This window comes from Oncorhynchus kisutch, linkage group LG20 (assembly GCF_002021735.2).
Source record: "Oncorhynchus kisutch isolate 150728-3 linkage group LG20, Okis_V2, whole genome shotgun sequence".
Lineage (NCBI taxonomy): Eukaryota > Metazoa > Chordata > Actinopteri > Salmoniformes > Salmonidae > Oncorhynchus > Oncorhynchus kisutch.
Window position 1 is genome coordinate 5667909 of NC_034193.2, and position 23103 is coordinate 5691011.

At 39.1% G+C, this 23103-nt stretch overlaps 2 protein-coding genes across 6 annotated transcripts in view; one reads left to right on the forward strand and one right to left on the reverse strand.

Annotated features, from left to right (window-relative positions):
- Nucleotides 1-737: 737 nt before the first annotated feature.
- mrpl14 (mitochondrial ribosomal protein L14) lies at nt 738-16317 on the reverse strand. Of its 3 annotated transcripts, none has more exons than XM_020473155.2 (3): nt 16238-16317; nt 15853-15966; nt 738-1610 (listed from the first exon to the last, which is right to left on the reverse strand). In XM_020473155.2, the coding sequence occupies exons 2-3, from the start codon at nt 15924-15926 to the stop codon at nt 1244-1246; spliced, it is 441 nt and encodes a 146-aa protein (XP_020328744.1). In that variant the 5' UTR covers nt 15927-15966; nt 16238-16317; the 3' UTR covers nt 738-1243. The 3 variants fall into 3 exon arrangements, with proteins under 3 accessions (XP_020328744.1, XP_020328742.1, XP_020328743.1); XM_020473153.2 differs by having other exon boundaries at nt 16194-16315; XM_020473154.2 differs by having other exon boundaries at nt 16199-16255.
- Nucleotides 16318-16473: 156 nt separating this feature from the next.
- tmem63ba (transmembrane protein 63Ba) overlaps nt 16474-23103 on the forward strand; it is a 101729-nt gene continuing 95099 nt past the window's right edge. For 2 of the 3 annotated variants that reach the window (XM_031798705.1, XM_031798707.1), the window contains exon 1: nt 16534-16749. The gene's annotated coding sequence lies outside the window, so the exon portion shown is untranslated. Of the gene's footprint in view, nt 16750-23103 lie in introns of all 3 variants that reach the window. The other variant, XM_031798706.1, reaches the window with a different exon arrangement.

Below are 23103 nucleotides of genomic sequence, written 5' to 3' on the forward strand. Positions count from 1 at the left end.
TGATTCATCACAATTGATCTATTTCAGAGCTGATCTGATTGGTCAAAAGAACAATAAGCGAAAAAAATAAGTTAGAAAATCTGAAATTGGGGCTGCCTGTCTAAACGCAGCCTGGGTGGCAATCAAGACGTGCATTGCTCATGACCCTGAATCTTTATTCTATATGTCAGAGCCTTGCTCATTCTACACAACATATTTCTATCCGAATGTGCCTTGCTCGTTCTACACAACATATTTCTATCTGAATGTTCCATGTAGTGCCTTGCTCGTTCTATATGTCAGATCCTTGCTCGTTCTACACAACATATTTCTACCTGAATGTTCCATGTAAGTGGAAATGTTCAAGAAAGGATCCAAAAAGGAATTAAATTAACCGGCATTCATTTGGGAACAAAAAGTTAACTACTGTAATTACAGAACATGCAGCGAGCAAAAGGTTAGGTGAGGCATAATTCTGAGTCCCACCTATTAGAATGAACAGTCATTTCAACAGTAGGCTGTGATGAGCATCATTTCACCTAGGTCCTTGATTTAACGTTGTAGGACTTTCCTCGAGTTCAACATTTTCCTGGACACCAAAAAAAAAGAAAAAAAAGGCATTAGTCTTGGACTAAATACTGTGGAAGATTTAAATTCAGATTCTCCATTGAACTCATCTTATTGTCCAGGACAACGCTCATCAGTGTCCGGGAAACCGGCCCTAAAAGTTCACCCCGAGGAATAATAATGATGCATCATTTGAATAATGTAAACTTTATTTATCAAAACAACAAATGACATGAGACTTTGTGGAGAAAAGAAAAAAAGGGTCTGTTTACATTGACAACACGGTTTCATTACCAATAACATGTGGAGAGACATTTGGAGAGATTTCCATTGGCTAACATAGGGGCACACAGCCCACTTAAAAGTCAAATGTTTCACTTAGTCGTACGTTGATGTCAATGGGAGACTACGTGAAAATGTGCTAGGAATCACCTCCATAGACTTGATCCTGTGTGAGGACACGACGGCTGTCATCACAACGATTAACATTCTGTTTTTAATTTTACCTTTATTTAACTAGGCAAGTCAGTTAAGAACAAATTCTTATTTTCAATGACGGCCTGGGAACAGTGGGTTAACTGCCTGTTCAGGGGCAGAACGACAGATTTGTACCTTGTCAGCTAGGGGATTTGAACATGCAACCTTCTGGTTACTAGTCCAACGCTCTAACCACTAGCCATGCCGCCCTGTTACAGAACTACACAAACCGGCTAGCGATGGCCAACAGTTTGGAATAGTCTCCTTCCATTTTACGCAAGTGTGTCGGTAGTGGAACCTTAATTCTAGTTCCCGTAGGGTTACCGTTGTCTTCAATCAGGACAACGTTGTTGGAGTCAAAACGCGGGTTCATGCGCTCTCCGGGCATCTTGTGACCAACGATGAGAGCTTTTTTCTTCCCTCCCTTGATGGCCAGCAGAACGCGGTCGCCCACCTTGCCCACTCCGTTCTTGGTGTACACGTGGATGACTCTAGGGGAACGGTGCCATGGGGTACTACCCAGTGGACTGTTGTCAACAACACGAACCCTGGTCATTTTCTGGATGGCTGCTGCGGCTGTTGACACACTACGAGAGAGAGAGAGAGATAGATATATATATATATATAGCGAGAGAGAGAGATGATATCATAAGAATATACTCCCTATGGCCAAGACGACAAGTCATTCAAATCACATTTTATTGGTCACATACACACGGTTAGCAGATGTTACTGGTCATATACACATGGTTATCAGATGTTACTGGTCATATACACATGGTTAACACATGGTACTGGTCATATACACATGGTTAGCAGATGTTATTGGTCACATACACACGGTTAGCAGATGTTATTGGTCACATACACACGGTTAGCAGATGTTATTGGTCACATGCACACGTTTAGCAGATGTTATTGGTCACATACACACGTTTAGCAGATGTTATTGGTCACATACAGTGCCTTGCGAAAGTATTCGGCCCCCTTGAACTTTGCGACCTTTTGCCACATTTCAGGCTTCAAACATAAAGATATAAAACTGTATTTTTTTGTGAAGAATCAACAACAAGTGGGACACAATCATGAAGTGGAACGACATTTATTGGATACAAATCAAAAACTGAAAAATTGAGCGTGCAAAATTATTCAGCCCCTTTACTTTCAGTGCAACAAACTCTCTCCAGAAGTTCAGTGAGGATCTCTGAATGATCCAATGTTGACCTAAATGACTAATGATGATAAATACAATCCACCTGTGTGTAATCAAGTCTCCGTATAAATGCACCTGCACTGTGATAGTCTCAGAGGTCCGTTAAAAGTGCAGAGAGCATCATGAAGAACAAGGAACACACCAGGCAAGTCCGAGATACTGTTGTGAAGACGTTTAAAGCCGGATTTGGATACAAAAAGATTTCCCAAGCTTTAAACATCCCAAGGAGCACTGTGCAAGCGATAATATTGAAATGGAAGGAGTATCAGACCACTGCAAATCTACCAAGACCTAGCCGTCCCTCTAAACTTTCAGCTCATACAAGGAGAAGACTGATCAGAGATGCAGCCAAGAGGCCCATGATCACTCTGGATGAACTGCAGAGATCTACAGCTGAGGTGGGAGACTCTGTCCATAGGACAACAATCAGTCGTATATTGCACAAATCTGGCCTTTATGGAAGAGTGGCAAGAAGAAAGCCATTTCTTAAAGATATCCATAAAAAATGTCATTTAAAGTTTGCCACAAGCCACCTGGGAGACACACCAAACATGTGGAAGAAGGTGCTCTGGTCAGATGAAACCAAAATTGAACTTTTTGGCAACAATGCAAAACGTTATGTTTGGCGTAAAAGCAACACAGCTCATCACCCTGAACACACCATCCCCACTGTCAAACATGGTGGTGGCAGCATCATGGTTTGGGCCTGCTTTTCTTCAGCAGGGACAGGGAAGATGGTTAAAATTGATGGGAAGATGGATGGAGCCAAATACAGGACCATTCTGGAAGAAAACCTGATGGAGTCTGCAAAAGACCTGAGACTGGGACGGAGATTTGTCTTCCAACAAGACAATGATCCAAAACATAAAGCAAAATCTACAATGGAATGGTTCAAAAATAAACATATCCAGGTGTTAGAATGGCCAAGTCAAAGTCCAGACCTGATTCCAATCGAGAATCTGTGGAAAGAACTGAAAACTGCTGTTCACAAATGCTCTCCATCCAACCTCACTGAGCTCGAGCTGTTTTGCAAGGAGGAATGGGAAAACATTTCAGTCTCTCGATGTGCAAAACTGATAGAGACATACCCCAAGCGACTTACAGCTGTAATCGCAGCAAAAGGTGGCGCTACAAAGTATTAACTTAAGGGGGCTGAATAATTTTGAACGCCCAATTTTTCAGTTTTTGATTTGTTAAAAAAGTTTGAAATATCCAATAAATGTCGTTCCACTTCATGATTGTGTCCCACTTGTTGATTCTTCACAAAAAAAATACAGTTTTATATCTTTATGTTTGAAGCCTGAAATGTGGCAAAAGGTCGCAAAGTTCAAGGGGGCCGAATACTTTCGCAAGGCACTGTACACACGTTTAGCAAATGTTATTGCGGGTGTAGCAAAATGCTTGGTTCCTAGCTCCAACAGTGCAGTAATATCTAACTAAATGCTTGGTTCCTAGCTCCAACAGTGCAGTAGTATCTAACTAAATGCTTGTGTTTCTAGCTCCAACAGTGCAGTAATATCTAACTAAACGCTTGGTTCCTAGCTCCAACAGTGCAGTAGTATCTAACTAAATGCTTGTGTTTCTAGCTCCAACAGTGCAGTAGTATCTAACTAAATGCTTGTGTTCCTAGCTCCAACAGTGCAGTAATATCTAACTAAACGCTTGGTTCCTAGCTCCAACAGTGCAGTAATATCTAACTAAATGCTTATTTCCTAGCTCCAACAGTGCAGTAATATCTAACTAAATGCTGGTGTTCCTAGCTCCAACAGTGCAGTAGTATCTAACTAAACGCTGGTGTTCCTAGCTCCAACAGTGCAGTAATATCTAACTAAACGCTGGTGTTCCTAGCTCCAACAGTGCAGTAATATCTAACTAAACGCTGGTGTTCCTAGCTCCAACAGTGCAGTAATATCTAACTAAACGCTTGGTTCCTAGCTCCAACAGTGCAGTAATATCTAACTAAATGCTTGTGCTCCTAGCTCCAACAGTGCAGTAATATCTAACTAAATGCTGGTGTTCCTAGCTCCAACAGTGCAGTAATATCTAACTAAACGCTTGGTTCCTAGCTCCAAAAGTGCAGTAATATCTAACTAAACGCTTGGTTCCTAGCTCCAACAGTGCAGTAATATCTAACTAAATGCTGGTGTTCCTAGCTCCAAAAGTGCAGTAATATCTAACTAAACGCTGGTGTTCCTAGCTCCAACAGTGCAGTAATATCTAACTAAACGCTTGGTTCCTAGCTCCAACAGTGCAGTAATATCTAACTAAATGCTTATTTCCTAGCTCCAACAGTGCAGTAATATCTAACTAAATGCTGGTGTTCCTAGCTCCAACAGTGCAGTAGTATCTAACTAAACGCTGGTGTTCCTAGCTCCAACAGTGCAGTAATATCTAACTAAACGCTGGTGTTCCTAGCTCCAACAGTGCAGTAATATCTAACTAAACGCTGGTGTTCCTAGCTCCAACAGTGCAGTAATATCTAACTAAACGCTTGGTTCCTAGCTCCAACAGTGCAGTAATATCTAACTAAATGCTTGTGCTCCTAGCTCCAAAAGTGCAGTAATATCTAACTAAACGCTTGGTTCCTAGCTCCAACAGTGCAGTAATATCTAACTAAATGCTGGTGTTCCTAGCTCCAAAAGTGCAGTAATATCTAACTAAACGCTGGTGTTCCTAGCTCCAACAGTGCAGTAATATCTAACTAAACGCTTGGTTCCTAGCTCCAACAGTGCAGTAATATCTAACTAAACGCTTGGTTCCTAGCTCCAACAGTGCAGTAATATCTAACTAAACGCTTGGTTCCTAGCTCCAACAGTGCAGTAATATCTAACTAAACGCTTGGTTCCTAGCTCCAACAGTGCAGTAATATCTAACTAAATGCTTATTTCCTAGCTCCAACAGTGCAGTAATATCTAACTAAATGCTGGTGTTCCTAGCTCCAACAGTGCAGTAGTATCTAACTAAACGCTGGTGTTCCTAGCTCCAACAGTGCAGTAATATCTAACTAAACGCTGGTGTTCCTAGCTCCAACAGTGCAGTAATATCTAACTAAACGCTGGTGTTCCTAGCTCCAACAGTGCAGTAATATCTAACTAAACGCTTGGTTCCTAGCTCCAACAGTGCAGTAATATCTAACTAAATGCTTGTGCTCCTAGCTCCAACAGTGCAGTAATATCTAACTAAATGCTGGTGTTCCTAGCTCCAACAGTGCAGTAATATCTAACTAAACGCTTGGTTCCTAGCTCCAAAAGTGCAGTAATATCTAACTAAACGCTTGGTTCCTAGCTCCAACAGTGCAGTAATATCTAACTAAATGCTGGTGTTCCTAGCTCCAAAAGTGCAGTAATATCTAACTAAACGCTGGTGTTCCTAGCTCCAACAGTGCAGTAATATCTAACTAAACGCTTGGTTCCTAGCTCCAACAGTGCAGTAATATCTAACTAAATGCTTATTTCCTAGCTCCAACAGTGCAGTAATATCTAACTAAATGCTGGTGTTCCTAGCTCCAACAGTGCAGTAGTATCTAACTAAACGCTGGTGTTCCTAGCTCCAACAGTGCAGTAATATCTAACTAAACGCTGGTGTTCCTAGCTCCAACAGTGCAGTAATATCTAACTAAACGCTGGTGTTCCTAGCTCCAACAGTGCAGTAATATCTAACTAAACGCTTGGTTCCTAGCTCCAACAGTGCAGTAATATCTAACTAAATGCTTGTGCTCCTAGCTCCAAAAGTGCAGTAATATCTAACTAAACGCTTGGTTCCTAGCTCCAACAGTGCAGTAATATCTAACTAAATGCTGGTGTTCCTAGCTCCAAAAGTGCAGTAATATCTAACTAAACGCTGGTGTTCCTAGCTCCAACAGTGCAGTAATATCTAACTAAACGCTTGGTTCCTAGCTCCAACAGTGCAGTAATATCTAACTAAACGCTTGGTTCCTAGCTCCAACAGTGCAGTAATATCTAACTAAACGCTTGGTTCCTAGCTCCAACAGTGCAGTAATATCTAACTAAACGCTTGGTTCCTAGCTCCAACAGTGCAGTAATATCTAACTAAACGCTGGTGTTCCTAGCTCCAACAGTGCAGTAATATCTAACTAAACGCTGGTGTTCCTAGCTCCAACAGTGCAGTAATATCTAACTAAACGCTTGTGTTCCTAGCTCCAACAGTGCAGTAATATCTAACTAAACGCTGGTGTTCCTAGCTCCAACAGTGCAGTAATATCTAACTAAATGCTGGTGTTCCTAGCTCCAACAGTGCAGTAATATCTAACTAAACGCTGGTGTTCCTAGCTCCAACAGTGCAGTAATATCTAACTAAACGCTTGGTTCCTAGCTCCAACAGTGCAGTAATATCTAACTAAACGCTTGGTTCCTAGCTCCAACAGTGCAGTAATATCTAACTAAACGCTTGGTTCCTAGCTCCAAAAGTGCGATAGTATCTAACAATACACGCAATTAAAACTTAAATAATGGAATTAAGAAATATAAATATTGGGACAAGCAACAGAGTCCAGAGTCTAAGTATATGTGTATGTATAGACTATAAAAATGGACAGTACATGGTAGAATATGTATGTAGCACTGTATATCTGAAGAATAGTATGTAGAGCAATAGTTGAACAAGATGGGACCAGCGTTCCTTATTAAAGGGACCAGCGTTCCTTATTAAAAGGGACCTGCGTTCCTCATTAAAGGGACCAGCGTTCCTCATTAAAGAGACCCGCGTTCCTTATTAAAGGGACCAGCGTTCCTTATTAAAAGGGACCCGCGTTCCTTATTAAAGGGACCCGCGTTCCTTATTAAAGGGACCAGCGTTCCTTATTAAAGGGACCAGCGTTCCTTATTAAAGGGACCAGCGTTCCTTATTAAAAGGGACCCGCGTTCCTTATTAAAGGGGCCTGCGTTCCTTATTAAAAGGGACCTGCGTTCCTTATTAAAAGGGACCAGCCTTAAAATCGGAAAGGTACTTTTCGACCAACCTGATCGATACCGTCGTCGTTCTCGATTAGGCCAATCACGGAGCTTATAAAATGGCCATGTCTAGTTGAAGGTGGATCGTTTGAGTTTTTCAGAAAAACGCTCATTATTAAAATCATTACATTTTTGCTCCGTGAAGTGATCCAACAATGTGTACGGCGACATCGTATCTATTTTAAATCTTCCCCCATTGATCGAGACAGTAAATGATTTCTGACTATATAGGTATTGAAATACAGGCCTCAGTAAGTCACGGTATTAAGACTTAAACAGGATGTGCTCTTAGGCCTACAGCTCCATGATGGTTCTACCAGGCTACTACACTAAGTCTACTAATGATAGTGTAGTAGCCTGGTATAACCACCATGTCATTAAGTCTACTAATGATAATGACATGGTGGTTATACCAGGCTACTACACTAAGTCTACTAATGATAATGACATGGTTATACCAGGCTACTACACTAAGTCTACTAATGATAATGACATGGTGGTTATACCAGGCTACTACACTAAGTCTACTAATGATAATGACATGGTGGTTATACCAGGCTACTACACAAAGTCTACTAATGATAATGACATGGTGGTTATACCAGGCTACTACACTAAGTCTACTAATGATAATGACATGGTGGTTATACCAGGCCACTACACTAAGTCTACTAATGATAATGACATGATGGTTATACCAGGCCACTACACTAAGTCTACTAATGATAATGACATGCTGGTTATACCAGGCTACTACACTAAGTCTACTAATGATAATGGCATGGTTATACCAGGCTACTACACTAAGTCTACTAATGATAATGACATGGTTATACCAGGCTACTACACTAAGTCTAATGATAATGACATGATGGTTATACCAGGCTACTACACTAAGTCTAATGATAATGACATGGTGGTTATACCAGGCTACTACACTAAGTCTACTAATGATAATGACATGATGGTTATACCAGGCTACTACACTAAGTCTACTAATGATAATGACATGATGGTTATACCAGGCTACTACACTAAGTCTACTAATGATAATGACATGGTTATACCAGGCTACTACACTAAGTCTACTAATGATAATGACATGGTTATACCAGGCTACTACACTAAGTCTAATGATAATGACATGATGGTTATACCAGGCTACTACACTAAGTCTAATGATAATGACATGGTGGTTATACCAGGCTACTACACTAAGTCTACTAATGATAATGACATGATGGTTATACCAGGCTACTACACTAAGTCTACTAATGATAATGACATGATGGTTATACCAGGCTACTACACTAAGTCTACTAATGATAATGACATGGTGGTTATACCAGGCTACTACACTAAGTCTACTAATGATAATGACATGGTGGTTATACCAGGCCACTACACTAAGTCTACTAATGATAATGACATGGTTATACCAGGCTACTACACTAAGTCTACTAATGATAATGACATGGTTATACCAGGCTACTACACTAAGTCTAATGATAATGACATGATGGTTATACCAGGCTACTACACTAAGTCTAATGATAATGACATGGTGGTTATACCAGGCTACTACACTAAGTCTACTAATGATAATGACATGATGGTTATACCAGGCTACTACACTAAGTCTACTAATGATAATGACATGATGGTTATACCAGGCTACTACACTAAGTCTACTAATGATAATGACATGATGGTTATACCAGGCTACTACACTAAGTCTACTAATGATAATGACATGGTGGTTATACCAGGCTACTACACTAAGTCTACTAATGATAATGACATGGTGGTTATACCAGGCCACTACACTAAGTCTACTAATGATAATGACATGGTTATACCAGGCTACTACACTAAGTCTACTAATGATAATGACATGGTTATACCAGGCTACTACACTAAGTCTAATGATAATGACATGATGGTTATACCAGGCTACTACACTAAGTCTAATGATAATGACATGGTGGTTATACCAGGCTACTACACTAAGTCTACTAATGATAATGACATGATGGTTATACCAGGCTACTACACTAAGTCTACTAATGATAATGACATGATGGTTATACCAGGCTACTACACTAAGTCTACTAATGATAATGACATGGTTATACCAGGCTACTACACTAAGTCTACTAATGATAATGACATGGTTATACCAGGCTACTACACTAAGTCTAATGATAATGACATGATGGTTATACCAGGCTACTACACTAAGTCTAATGATAATGACATGGTGGTTATACCAGGCTACTACACTAAGTCTACTAATGATAATGACATGATGGTTATACCAGGCTACTACACTAAGTCTACTAATGATAATGACATGATGGTTATACCAGGCTACTACACTAAGTCTACTAATGATAATGACATGGTGGTTATACCAGGCCACTACACTAAGTCTACTAATGATAATGACATGATGGTTATACCAGGCCACTACACTAAGTCTACTAATGATAATGACATGCTGGTTATACCAGGCTACTACACTAAGTCTACTAATGATAATGACATGGTTATACCAGGCTACTACACTAAGTCTACTAATGATAATGACATGGTTATACCAGGCTACTACACTAAGTCTAATGATAATGACATGATGGTTATACCAGGCTACTACACTAAGTCTAATGATAATGACATGGTGGTTATACCAGGCTACTACACTAAGTCTACTAATGATAATGACATGATGGTTATACCAGGCTACTACACTAAGTCTACTAATGATAATGACATGATGGTTATACCAGGCTACTACACTAAGTCTACTAATGATAATGACATGGTGGTTATACCAGGCTACTACACTAAGTCTAATGATAATGACATGGTGGTTATACCAGGCTATTACACTAAGTCTACTAATGATAATGACATGGTGGTTCTATTTTTCACCAGTAGAACATTTACCATTCATTCCTATAATTTCTAATCTACAAGGTTTGTTATGGTCATTTATTTGAATGCATTCAATAGTATTCCAGTCTTCCGGTTCTCATTGTGGGAGTGAAAACAATTGTTTGCAGAGTGCACAACCTATACTATACGTTTTGGTTGATTTAATTCCATTTACGAGTTCTGTCAATTTAGTCATTGTCTTTTGTTTGGAGCGCCTCTGTCAATGTTGTGTAAGGAAGCACACGTATAGAAGTAGTCCTATTGGCTCCCTGGCCAGCGGGCAAATGTACACGTATAAATGTGCCCATTTGTAGATCTGATAGTATTTCTGATTGGCTAAATGCACCACCACTAATGAACTGTGGAGCTTCTCAAAGTAATGTTTCCTTCACCTCAAGTAAACAAAGTCTGTTTTTACATCCATTGAGAATGACAATAGTTCCTCAATGTATTTAAAAAAACTATTTCCAGCTCTCTCCCTTTTCAATAACCACTCAGCATCAAAAGGGAACAATGTCATGCTCTGATCCAGTGGAAACATCATAAAATAGGCTTCTTATCAGTGCTCGACTTAGACTGAAATAGGTTTCGGTACTCATTTTGGGTGCTGGTACTGTTTATATTTAGGTGCAGGAGATCCACAATACTGTTGAGATAATATCCTATAAAGAGGAACAGGATCTCAGGCAGTAGAATGTGAGGTGCCAGTACTCAGCTCCGGTGAGCGCCTGCCCAAGTCAAGCGTTGCTTCTTATCCCTTGCATAAGTTTGCTAGCACAAGCTTTGGGCCAGACCCAAGTTAATAGTTGATACAATGTTTCAAGTTCGTTGCAGACAGGCCATGTGTAGCCAATGTGATTTATAGGGTATTTATATATATATATATATATATATATATATTTAAATATATATACCAGCAGGCTACCAGCAGGCTGCAATGTTTTTATTTGTTGTCTTTATGTAGACTGTTTACAATAGAAGTTACTTGTTAGGTTTGAATCATTTTCATACAATTTTGATTAACCACATGACAATGATTTTGACATATGAAGACATCATAAAGTAAATGAAACGGTTTCAGCCACGGAGATCGGTAGAAATTGTAAGATAAATTGGCATTCCACATGAGGAAGGTTACCGACTCCTCATGTTGCCGATTACCAGCAACTTCAGGAGAGTAATGGCAGAATCTGCGAAAAGCCAGCAGGAGTGGGAGGAGAATAGTTGGGTCTGGATCTCTGGCGCCCTCTTGAGGCATCAAACCATAAGCTTAAAGCATCAGACAAGTTCAGTGCATGTAGTAGATTTTATTAAAACACATTAGGTATTTCTATACATGTAAAAATTTGAGCAATCGAACGGTTGACAGAACAGACGACCAAGATTTTTTTTTAGTTGGGGATTTTGGCCCTAAATGTAATGGAACTGAGTCACGATCAAGGGGCTACGCCAAACAGAATCTGGCCTTGCAGGACGTAGGTGGGGCAAATCTCATTTAAGCCCAGGAAGCAGCCATTTACCAGCTTTCAAGCTTAATAATGACAAAATAAGTTTGTTAATTTACTTCCGCCACGACCGGTATGTACATCAGGGGGGGAAAAAAATATTTTTCAACACCTCCAATTTATTGAGCTGGTGTAGACTTCTGACCTGTGCATGGCATTAGGTTAGTGCTATCGGGGATCCTTGGGAGGTGAGTGATCAGAGGTGCAGAATAGGCATTTGTACAGTTGCTTATAAATCTTTATTTAGAACTTTTTTAGATGTGAAGTAGTTGCTAATGGAAATGTGAAGTAGTTGCTAATGGAGATGTGAAGTAGTTGCTAATGGAAATGTGAAGTAGTTGCTAATGGAGATGTGAAGTAGTTGCTAATGCAAATGTGAAGTAGTTGCTAATGCAAATGTGAAGTAGTTGCTAATGCAAATGTGAAGTAGTTGCTAATGGAAATGTGAAGTAGTTGCTAATGCAAATGTGAAGTAGTTGCTAATGCAAATGTGAAGTAGTTGCTAATGCAAATGTGAAGTAGTTGCTAATGCAAATGTGAAGTAGTTGCTAATGCAAATGTGAAGTAGTTGCTAATGCAAATGTGAAGTAGTTGCTAATGCAAATGTGAAGTAGTTGCTAATGCAAATGTGAAGTAGTTGCTAATGCAAATGTGAAGTAGTTGCTAATGCAAATGTGAAGTAGTTGCTAATGCAAATGTGAAGTAGTTGCTAATGCAAATGTGAAGTAGTTGCTAATGCAAATGTGAAGTAGTGCTAATGCAAATGTGAAGTAGTTGCTAATGCAAATGTGAAGTAGTTGCTAATGCAAATGTGAAGTAGTTGCTAATGCAAATGTGAAGTAGTTGCTAATGCAAATGTGAAGTAGTTGCTAATGCAAATGTGAAGTAGTTGCTAATGCAAATGTGAAGTAGTTGCTAATGCAAATGTGAAGTAGTTGCTAATGCAAATGTGAAGTAGTTGCTAATGCAAATGTGAAGTAGTTGCTAATGCAAATGTGAAGTAGTTGCTAATGCAAATGTGAAGTAGTTGCTAATGCAAATGTGAAGTAGTTGCTAATGCAAATGTGAAGTAGTTGCTAATGCAAATGTGAAGTAGTTGCTAATGCAAATGTGAAGTAGTTGCTAATGCAAATGTGAAGTAGTTGCTAATGCAAATGTGAAGTAGTTGCTAATGCAAATGTGAAGTAGTTGCTAATGCAAATGTGAAGTAGTTGCTAATGCAAATGTGAAGTAGTTGCTAATGCAAATGTGAAGTAGTTGCTAATGCAAATGTGAAGTAGTTGCTAATGCAAATGTGAAGTAGTTGCTAATGCAAATGTGAAGTAGTTGCTAATGCAAATGTGAAGTAGTTGCTAATGCAATGTGAAGTAGTTGCTAATGGAAATGTGAAGTAGTTGCTAATGGAAATGTGAAGTAGTTGCTAATGGAAATGTGAAGTAGTTGCTAATGGAAATGTGAAGTAGTTGCTAATGGAAATGTGAAGTAGTTGCTAATGGAAATGTGAAGTAGTTGCTAATGGAAATGTGAAGTAGTTGCTAATGGAAATGTGAAGTAGTTGCTAATGGAAATGTGAAGTAGTTGCTAATGGAAATGTGAAGTAGTTGCTAATGGAAGTGTGAAGTAGTTGCTAATGGAAGTGTGAAGTAGTTGCTAATGGAAGTGTGAAGTAGTTGCTAATGGAAATGTGAAGTAGTTGCTAATGGAAATGTGAAGTAGTTGCTAATGGAAATGTGAAGTAGTTGCTAATGGAAATGTGAAGTAGTTGCTAATGGAAATGTGAAGTAGTTGCTAATGGAAATGTGAAGTAGTTGCTAATGGAAATGTGAAGTAGTTGCTAATGGAAATGTGAAGTAGTTGCTAATGGAAATGTGAAGTAGTTGCTAATGGAAATGTGAAGTAGTTGCTAATGGAAATGTGAAGTAGTTGCTAATGGAAATGTGAAGTAGTTGCTAATGGAAATGTGAAGTAGTTGCTAATGGAAATGTGAAGTAGTTGCTAATGGAAATGTGAAGTAGTTGCTAATGGAAATGTGAAGTAGTTGCTAATGGAAATGTGAAGTAGTTGCTAATGGAAATGTGAAGTAGTTGCTAATGGAAATGTGAAGTAGTTTGCTAATGGAAATGTGAAGTAGTTGCTAATGGAAATGTGAAGTAGTTGCTAATGGAAATGTGAAGTAGTTGCTAATGGAAATGTGAAGTAGTTGCTAATGGAAATGTGAAGTAGTTGCTAATGGAAATGTGAAGTAGTTGCTAATGGAAATGTGAAGTAGTTGCTAATGGAAATGTGAAGTAGTTGCTAATGGAAATGTGAAGTAGTTGCTAATGGAAATGTGAAGTAGTTGCTAATGGAAATGTGAAGTAGTTGCTAATGGAAATGTGAAGTAGTTGCTAATGGAAATGTGAAGTAGTTGCTAATGGAAATGTGAAGTAGTTGCTAATGGAAATGTGAAGTAGTTGCTAATGGAAATGTGAAGTAGTTGCTAATGGAAATGTGAAGTAGTTGCTAATGGAATGTGAAGTAGTTGCTAATGGAAATGTGAAGTAGTTGCTAATGGAAATGTGAAGTAGTTGCTAATGGAAATGTGAAGTAGTTGCTAATGGAAATGTGAAGTAGTTGCTAATGGAAATGTGAAGTAGTTGCTAATGGAAATGTGAAGTAGTTGCTAATGGAAATGTGAAGTAGTTGCTAATGGAAATGTGAAGTAGTGCTAATGGAAATGTGAAGTAGTTGCTAATGGAAATGTGAAGTAGTTGCTAATGGAAATGTGAAGTAGTTGCTAATGGAAATGTGAAGTAGTTGCTAATGGAAATGTGAAGTAGTTGCTAATGGAAATGTGAAGTAGTTGCTAATGGAAATGTGAAGTAGTTGCTAATGGAAATGTGAAGTAGTTGCTAATGGAAATGTGAAGTAGTTGCTAATGGAAATGTGAAGTAGTTGCTAATGGAAATGTGAAGTAGTTGCTAATGGAAATGTGAAGTAGTTGCTAATGGAAATGTGAAGTAGTTGCTAATGGAATGTGAAGTAGTTGCTAATGGAAATGTGAAGTAGTTGCTAATGGAAATGTGAAGTAGTTGCTAATGGAAATGTGAAGTAGTTGCTAATGGAAATGTGAAGTAGTTGCTAATGGAAATGTGAAGTAGTTGCTAATGGAAATGTGAAGTAGTTGCTAATGGAAATGTGAAGTAGTTGCTAATGGAAATGTGAAGTAGTTGCTAATGGAAATGTGAAGTAGTTGCTAATGGAAATGTGAAGTAGTTGCTAATGGAAATGTGAAGTAGTTGCTAATGGAAATGTGAAGTAGTTGCTAATGGAAATGTGAAGTAGTTGCTAATGGAAATGTGAAGTAGTTGCTAATGGAAATGTGAAGTAGTTGCTAATGGAAATGTGAAGTAGTTGCTAATGGAAATGTGAAGTAGTTGCTAATGGAAATGTGAAGTAGTTGCTAATGGAAATGTGAAGTAGTTGCTAATGGAAATGTGAAGTAGTTGCTAATGGAATGGAAGTAGTGAAGTAGTTGCTAATGGAAATGTGAAGTAGTTGCTAATGGAAATGTGAAGTAGTTGCTAATGGAAATGTGAAGTAGTTGCTAATGGAAATGTGAAGTAGTTGCTAATGGAAATGTGAAGTAGTTGCTAATGGAAATGTGAAGTAGTTGCTAATGGAAATGTGAAGTAGTTGCTAATGGAAATGTGAAGTAGTTGCTAATGGAAATGTGAAGTAGTTGCTAATGGAAATGTGAAGTAGTTGCTAATGGAAATGTGAAGTAGTTGCTAATGGAAATGTGAAGTAGTTGCTAATGGAAATGTGAAGTAGTTGCTAATGCAAATATTTGTTGAGTAATGAACCTATTTTTTCTATTAAAGCTGCAATATGTAACTTTTTTTGGTGACCCACAAAACTCACGTAGAAATTTGAGTTATAGATCAGTCATTAGCATTGAAAGCAATTCAAGGAAGCGGTAGATCTGTTCTATGTGTGCTATTTCTGTGCTTTTAGGCCGTCATTGTAAATATGAATTTACATAATTGACTTGCCTAAAGGTTAAATAAAATAAAAATTCCCGTTCATAAGTTTTGTTTTTGCAACTTTTACTATTTGGTTGACAATTTGTGTAGGTAGCAAATACAGTACAGTGTAAGACAGGGAAAGCATATAACGTTACACAATGTAGGCAGATAACTTCTATATCAAAACAAATTGTCACCTGAAAGCCTTGTGATGCGTCAGTGATGACAGTTGTGCGAGGAACCCACTGCATGATCTTGAAATAAGAGCCATGGATGGATGGACCCTTCTTATTATACCTCAGAGGTTGGACCTTGTGAGAAGAGAAGAGGTTAGCTAGCTATACATGCATGCATCGTTTTGCAAATGGTCAGCTAGCTAACAATCTAGCAACTGAACCGAGAAGCACGGGTTATTAAAGCAAGTTTCAAATTAAATCTACTAATTTCGCTACGTCTAAGCTTTACCACATCGTATATTCATGTATGTAGCTACATGTTTCTGACTTTTGCTAGATAAAATATAATTAATTGCAGCTACCTTACAAGCTAGCTAGTTAGCAACTTTTCACCAGTGCTCCATACCAATGTCAAATACGTCATCAAACAGCGACCCAACTGATTACCAAACGCTTAGGACCAAATGCGCACCAAATTTATTTTGTATTTTGTATCTTCTGATAAGAGCTTTTTGTAGGTTCATAGTCGATATTTTATAGATGATAGTCGATACCCATTTTAGTTGATTACTCAATTAAAAAAAGGGCCATGAAGAAATATATTCTAATGTGTCATAAAAACGCACTGGGTGACGAATCTGTTCTATTTGTTCTATGTCTATGACTTTGGTACGCCCTGTTCATTTCAATGGGTTACGCACCTCATCCGATCCAACTCTTCTGCCTTGGTTAGCTGCTGCTGTGCTTGTAACTGGCTAGCGTTAGCTACTAAGCTCCTGCTTATCGTGGTTTTTTTTGTGTGACGATTTTCGAGGGACTATATTGTATTTTCTACCTGGGAATCATACAAGACCTCGGATATAATACGAAGATTTTGTCCATTTGGATCGCTGGTCTCGACTGCGTATCAAACAGCAGGTAAATCCATCGCTTATGCAGCGGCGTAAATCACAGCCATTCACAGCGTTAGTTACGCAAAAATTGTGAGCTGGGTAGCTACCTAAAAACTATATCGGGAAACTGTCATAAAACGTTTTTGTTTTTTGTTGATAGAAATCTAGCAAGCTACCGTCTAGCTGACCTTAAATCCGTGAAATAGCACGGCAACGTTAGGTTAACGAGCGAGGTAACCGGATAACGTATCCAGCCTTGCCCTGCTATTTATCTAACACATAACGTAAGGATCTGACAGACAGAAATGGGTGAGACGTGTTTTATGTTGACTAAGGTTACCCAGTGAGAGAGTAAACAGAGAAGAGACAGCTCAGGATTATTGCAATGTACATTCAAATCAGCGTGTCTTTTTAGTTGTAGCCATCGATGGCCAAGAAAGACAGCTACAGTAACGTTATAACCTAAATCAAAGAGGGTTTGGACGATGGCTCATCCACAGATTAGTGATGATAATAGGTAGCTAACACGGCCTAATCCTTACAATGAACAATGTTCACACCCTGGTTTCATCTTGTGCTGCTACCGTTATCGTCACTCGGCGTGTATTTGATTATTACTTTTCATTATTAACTACTTGTTTTAGTTCTCTATTTCTACATTTTCTTTCTCTCTGCATTGTTGGGAAAGGGCCCGTATAAGTAAGCGTTTCTACACCTGTTGTTAACGAAGCATGAGAATAATAAGATGTTATTTGATCATGCGTTTTATTCGTCATTGCATAGGCCCAACCTGCAGTTTCTAGGACAGGTTCGCCAGGGTCCCCGTAATGACAGAGAGGGGAAAGCAGTACCCAGGCTGTCACTCATGCTATGGGAATGCTCTCTCAGGCCAAGGACGGAGAGAATAGCTGAGTAGCCTACTATAATTTAGTACTATTTACGAGTGAAACCAATAACAGATGTAGCTTAGGAACTGTAGCTCTGGTCCAGGGCATTAGTGCGGCTTTTTAATGCTGAGCATTCCTTCACTAACACCTAGGACCAGAGCTACTGAAGCCAATGCTCCTTTGAACGTCCAGTGACAACGAGAATTTCCCCCGATACAGAGGCTGAATATGAGACGGGCCTTGGGGTTTGGTTTGCCTGGCTACCCAAACTCCTTGATACGGCACGCCCACGGACATTTAGTTCATAATCCGCAATGACTCTGGATCTGAGTACCTCCCCGGACGATTTCTAGAATCCCCGAAACCGGTGTGTTGGGCCAGAGACAGAACATGCGCGGGTAAAAGCGACGTTTTGAAAATGTACCATTGCCTTTGATACTCTGCATGGTTAGAGATAATCCACTCTCCGATGACATTGTTTTGTCCAACACCCCTAAATGTGACTTCACCACAAACGACTTCAGTGTAGCGAATAGAGCGCACTGCTCTGGTGCTCCAGGTCCTTTCCAACCGCTCTGCTAATAAACACTCCTTACTCAAAGGGGGGAAACTGTCGCTCCATTTATTAAAATCACATTTTAACCAACACAATCTATTTTTGTGACTACCTGGACTTGGTTTTAAAGTATTTTGGTTTTGAAATATTGAAACCAAACCATATGATTTCAATAAAAATTATTTTCATGAACAAGATGAAGAGGTGACTGCAAGAAGCGTTCATCATTTTCAAATAGACTACATGTCATATTAAACAGCATGTAAACTCTCTAAATAGGTCAGGAGCCAGACAGGGAGCCTAAGAAGGAACCAAAATTAATTATTTAGGATATATTATTTCAAGGCTGTAGCCTACAAGCATTTCCCTACACCCACAATAACATCTGCTAAACATGTGTATGTGACAAATACAATTAGATTTGATTTACAAATAAATCAATTGTGAACCTTTTCAGGCTGGCAGGGATAATAAGCGCTCAACTTGTAAACATTTAGTTGTATTAAATCATTCTAGTTGATAAGTTGCACATATAGGCTGTGACTTGAAATACAAATTTCAATGTAAAAAAGGCCTTTATTAGCCTCACATCTATAAGGCCTTTTTAATTCATTTTTAGAAACATGAGTTTGGCCAGAATCTGTGGCTTCAGGCTCGTGCGATGGTACCTGGAGAACAGGCCAGCCGCAGAGAGGACCCTTTCAGTGCCTGCTGGGGTTGCTAAACACCCTTTGGGCCACTCTGGGATGTGTAGTTTTTAAAAAACAGTTTTCTGTAGGCAGGTCTAAAGGACTTTTAGGTAAAATAGCTATCAAAATGGAGGTAATATGCCTTGCCTATTGGGCCCAAATCAATGACGGCCTATTGTGTATACAGATAATAGAATGAATGTGGACGGAACTTTTAAGAGATCCGACTTTTAGTTTTTTTTAAATACTGCCGCCGTGACACACACTTAGCTAGCACACTTTCTGTTAGCATGTAGTATGTAGCATGTAGCATGTAGTATGTAGCATGTAGTATGTAGCATGTAGTATGTGCACCGTCATGCTCCCAGATACGTGTCTTTTCAACTTCCACAGTGATTCTTTAGTCGTGGACATTACATCACCACACTCCCTCTCTTGCTCTTGGTTCCTCCTCATCTTTTGTAAGTCACCTTGACTTTGCACCTGTGTGTGTTTTTATCAATTTCCTTATGAAAATATTTAGTGAACTCTGTGACCGTAGCTAAAGCAAGGGGCTATAGCAGCACACGAGTAGGCTACAGATGCATTGTGGGCCAGGGCATGCCCTGAGCTTGTGAGGTTGAGCGCATTTGGAGCGGGAGAGAAGGCCGACGCTCCAACTTTTGGCGAAACTCGCTCCAGTCAAATTGGGCACGTTCCTCTCCTTTCCCCCGTTCTGCTCCACTCACACACTCTGCTACCATCTAGCAGATGGAGACTGATAGAAGCTGTTTATCTCCAGCCCCATCACTAGCTGGCTACAGCCCGGTACTTTAGAGACTGCTGCCTCATGTATATAGAGTCATTGAACACTGGTCACTAACAATGTTTACATACTGTTTTACCCACTTCATATGGATATACTGTATTCTAGTCCTGGTTCATCCAATATAACTACTGTTGTCCACTTCATATGTATATACTGTATTCTAGTTCATCCTATATAACTACTGCTGTCCACTTCATATATACTGTATTCTAGTCATGGTTCATCCTGCTGTCCACTTCATATGGATATACTGTATTCTAGTCCTGGTTCATCCAATATAACTACTGTTGTCCACACCTTTTCTATCCATATACTGTCAATACTATTGATACACACCATTTTATATAGATATATATTTATTAGTTATTCGGCATTCGATAGATGAAACAGTGAGTGACAAGGGCCTATTTGAACATTCCAATTATAAACGTTTATTTTTATTTTCAATTGCAATTATTGCATTTTATTCTACTAGCCAGGCAGACAACGAGGGAAAGTAGACTGTCAATTGATGAGGACTTGGCCTATCGGAAATGGCTGCGGCCAATGTCAATCTATTGACAGTCTTTGACTGTCTCTGTGTACACAAGGACAGAGTAAAAAATCCTCTGCATGTTGAAGTATTGCACAGTTCGACTAGGCTGCCTGTGGTTGTTTGGCATGCATAATGACCTGTAGATCAATGACTGGCAGGGTTTTTGTTAGTTGGCAATTGACAGCTTTTTGGCCAATTAAAAAAATACATAATAATAATTGAAAGGCCAATAAATTAAACTGTTGCCGGGTAAAATTACTGGGACAAAAAAAAGATCTAAATGCAAAATAATGCTTTTTATTCATTGGTGGAAATACCAGTCTATGTATATACATTTGACCTTCATGCTTATTGGTCTTTTGGTTAATTTGCATAATTAAAATTGGCCTGTTTTTGGTATTTTTATGAATAATCACGTATCTTATTTATCCAACGTAACTATCACACGTGCACAGCATACAGAACCTATTTTGAGCGGGGTTTCTCCTCCTGCTCAGCTGCTCGGCTGCTGGAGTAAAACCACGTGCTTTAATAAGCCCATTCATTGCGTAACGATCATAAAATGCAATTGTGTGCAAACGTTTTAAAAGGAGATACTATTTTTTTTATTTCTCAACTGGTAATAATTGAAGAACGCCTCCCAATTCATCGTTCACGTGCAGGCAACAGGCAATCAGAGCGTGTCACCTACCACTTTACAATGTGAGCTGGAGGTCGTATGCATTTTGAAAACATACCTAATTGTTTGAAACCTGAAGTTTTTAAAATGTTTATTTCATATTATGAGGCATGTCTTATCTTGCTTCTAAGTAGCCTAAAGGTAAAATCCCACCATGGAAACGTGGAGGCAATTATTTTATAAATACTCCATAGGTGGTTGAAGTTTGGGGAAGCTTTCAATTTATTCTGACCGTTTTCACCATTCTGTGTTCCAGTTGTGATTTTTTTTCATATCCACATTTTTCGTGTTACAGTTTAATTTCAATAATAATTTTTTATTTTATTTTTATTTCTCAATCATTGTCAAGTGAAGTGGGTTAATCATTTTAAATTTGAATGAAAACGATACAAATCGAAAAGCAACTGATGCGAGATCACCAGCCTCTGTTATGGACATGTTGACCACGCCGTGACCCATTGGCGGCTAAAGAAATGAGCACATGGAACTCAAGCTATAAGCCAATGCAGCAGTAGGACTGTGTGTTTGATGCACTCATTTACTAAGGTAAATTTACTACTGGTGAGATATGTCATGGAATTTAAAAATTGTTATACCGATTTAATTGGCCATTTATTTGTATTTATATATATATATATATACTAAATGTATTTTATTGATGTATTATATTAAGTTAAAATAAGTGTTCATTCAGTATTGTTGTAATTGTCATTATTACAAATAATACTGAATGAACACTTATTTTAACTTAATATAATACATCAATAAAATACATTTAGTCTCAAATAATCAAACATGTTCCATTTGGTTTAAATAATGCAAAAACAAAGTGTTGGAGAAGAAAGTAAAAGTGCAATATGTGCCATGTAAGAAAAGCTACCGTTTGAGTTCCTTGCTCAGAACATATGAAAGCTGGTGGGTCCCTTTTTAACATGAGACTTCAATATTCCCAGGTAAGACGTTTTAGGTTGTAGTTATTATAGGAATTATAGGACTATTTCTCTCTATACCATTTCTATTTCATATACCTTTTGACTGGTGGATGTTCTATTAGGTACTTTAGTATTGCCAGCCTAATCTCGGGAGTTGATAGGCTTGAAGTCATGAACAGCGCAATGCTTGAAGCATTGTGAAGAGCTGCTGGCAAACGCAGGAAAGTGCTGTTTGAATGAATGCTTACGAGCCTGCTGCTGCCTACCACCGCTCAGTCAGACTGCTCTATCAAATCATAGACTTAATTATAGTATAATAACTAAATGGTCTTTTGAGATGCATTACCATCGTCTAAATGTTCTGTTGAGATGCATTACCATCCTCTAAATGTTCTGTTGTGATGCATTACCATCGTCTAAATGTTCTGTTGAGATGCATTACCATCCTCTAAATGTTCTGTTGAGATGCATTACCATCCTCTAAATGTTCTGTCGTGATGCATTACCATCCTCCTGTTCCTATATTACTGAGAACTGTGGGTAATGGGTTATGCACCCAATGCATGTGGATCTGGTAAATTTCTCAAAATGGCCGCTCAATTTGAAATCTTCCCGGTCAGGTTGTCTGGCGCCACATTTTCCTAACGGAAACCCTGGTCAGTTATGTGCTTAGTTCCACACTGAAGGAGAGGACGCGTCAGTCAAATATGAGGCATTTTCAGAAGGTAGAAAGTAAAATGAGCTGTTAAACATGTTAGTGAACTGACAATTCGTACCGTATGAATCGATTTCTCTGACCGACCGCATGCTACATTTGGATCAGTTGTTTCCCACAGACTGATGCACTCGTATCTTAACATTTGAACTGGGAACGACGCGGGGAATCGTTGCTTCCCTGGTTTTTACCTTGAGAGGATAGCACCTTGTAAAATACACACAAACGTTCCATCCCTTAGAGAGAGAGAGAGAGAGAGAGAGAGAGATGGACGGACAGACAGACAGACAGAGAGATGGACAGAGAGACAGAGAGAGAGAGAGAGAGAGATGGACAGAGAGACAGAGAGATGGACAGAGATGGACAGAGAGAGAGAGATGGACAGAGAGACAGAGAGATGGACAGAGATGGACAGAGAGAGAGAGATGGACAGAGAGATGGACAGAGAGAGAGAGAGATGGACAGAGAGAGAGAGAGAGAGAGAGATGGACAGAGAGAGAGAGAGAGAGAGAGAGATGGACAGAGAGAGAGAGAGAGAGAGATGGACAGAGAGAGAGAGAGAGAGAGAGAGAGAGAGA

Excerpts from the sequence above, each read along its gene's own strand:
- mrpl14 (XM_020473155.2), bottom strand. The coding sequence starts at position 15,926 with ATGGCTCTTATTTCAAGATCATGCAGTGGGTTCCTCGCACAACTGTCA. Across the intron at positions 1,611-15,852 it reads ACGCATCACAAGGCTTTCAG|TGTGTCAACAGCCGCAGCAG; the intron begins GTGACAATTTGT and ends TCTCTCTCGTAG.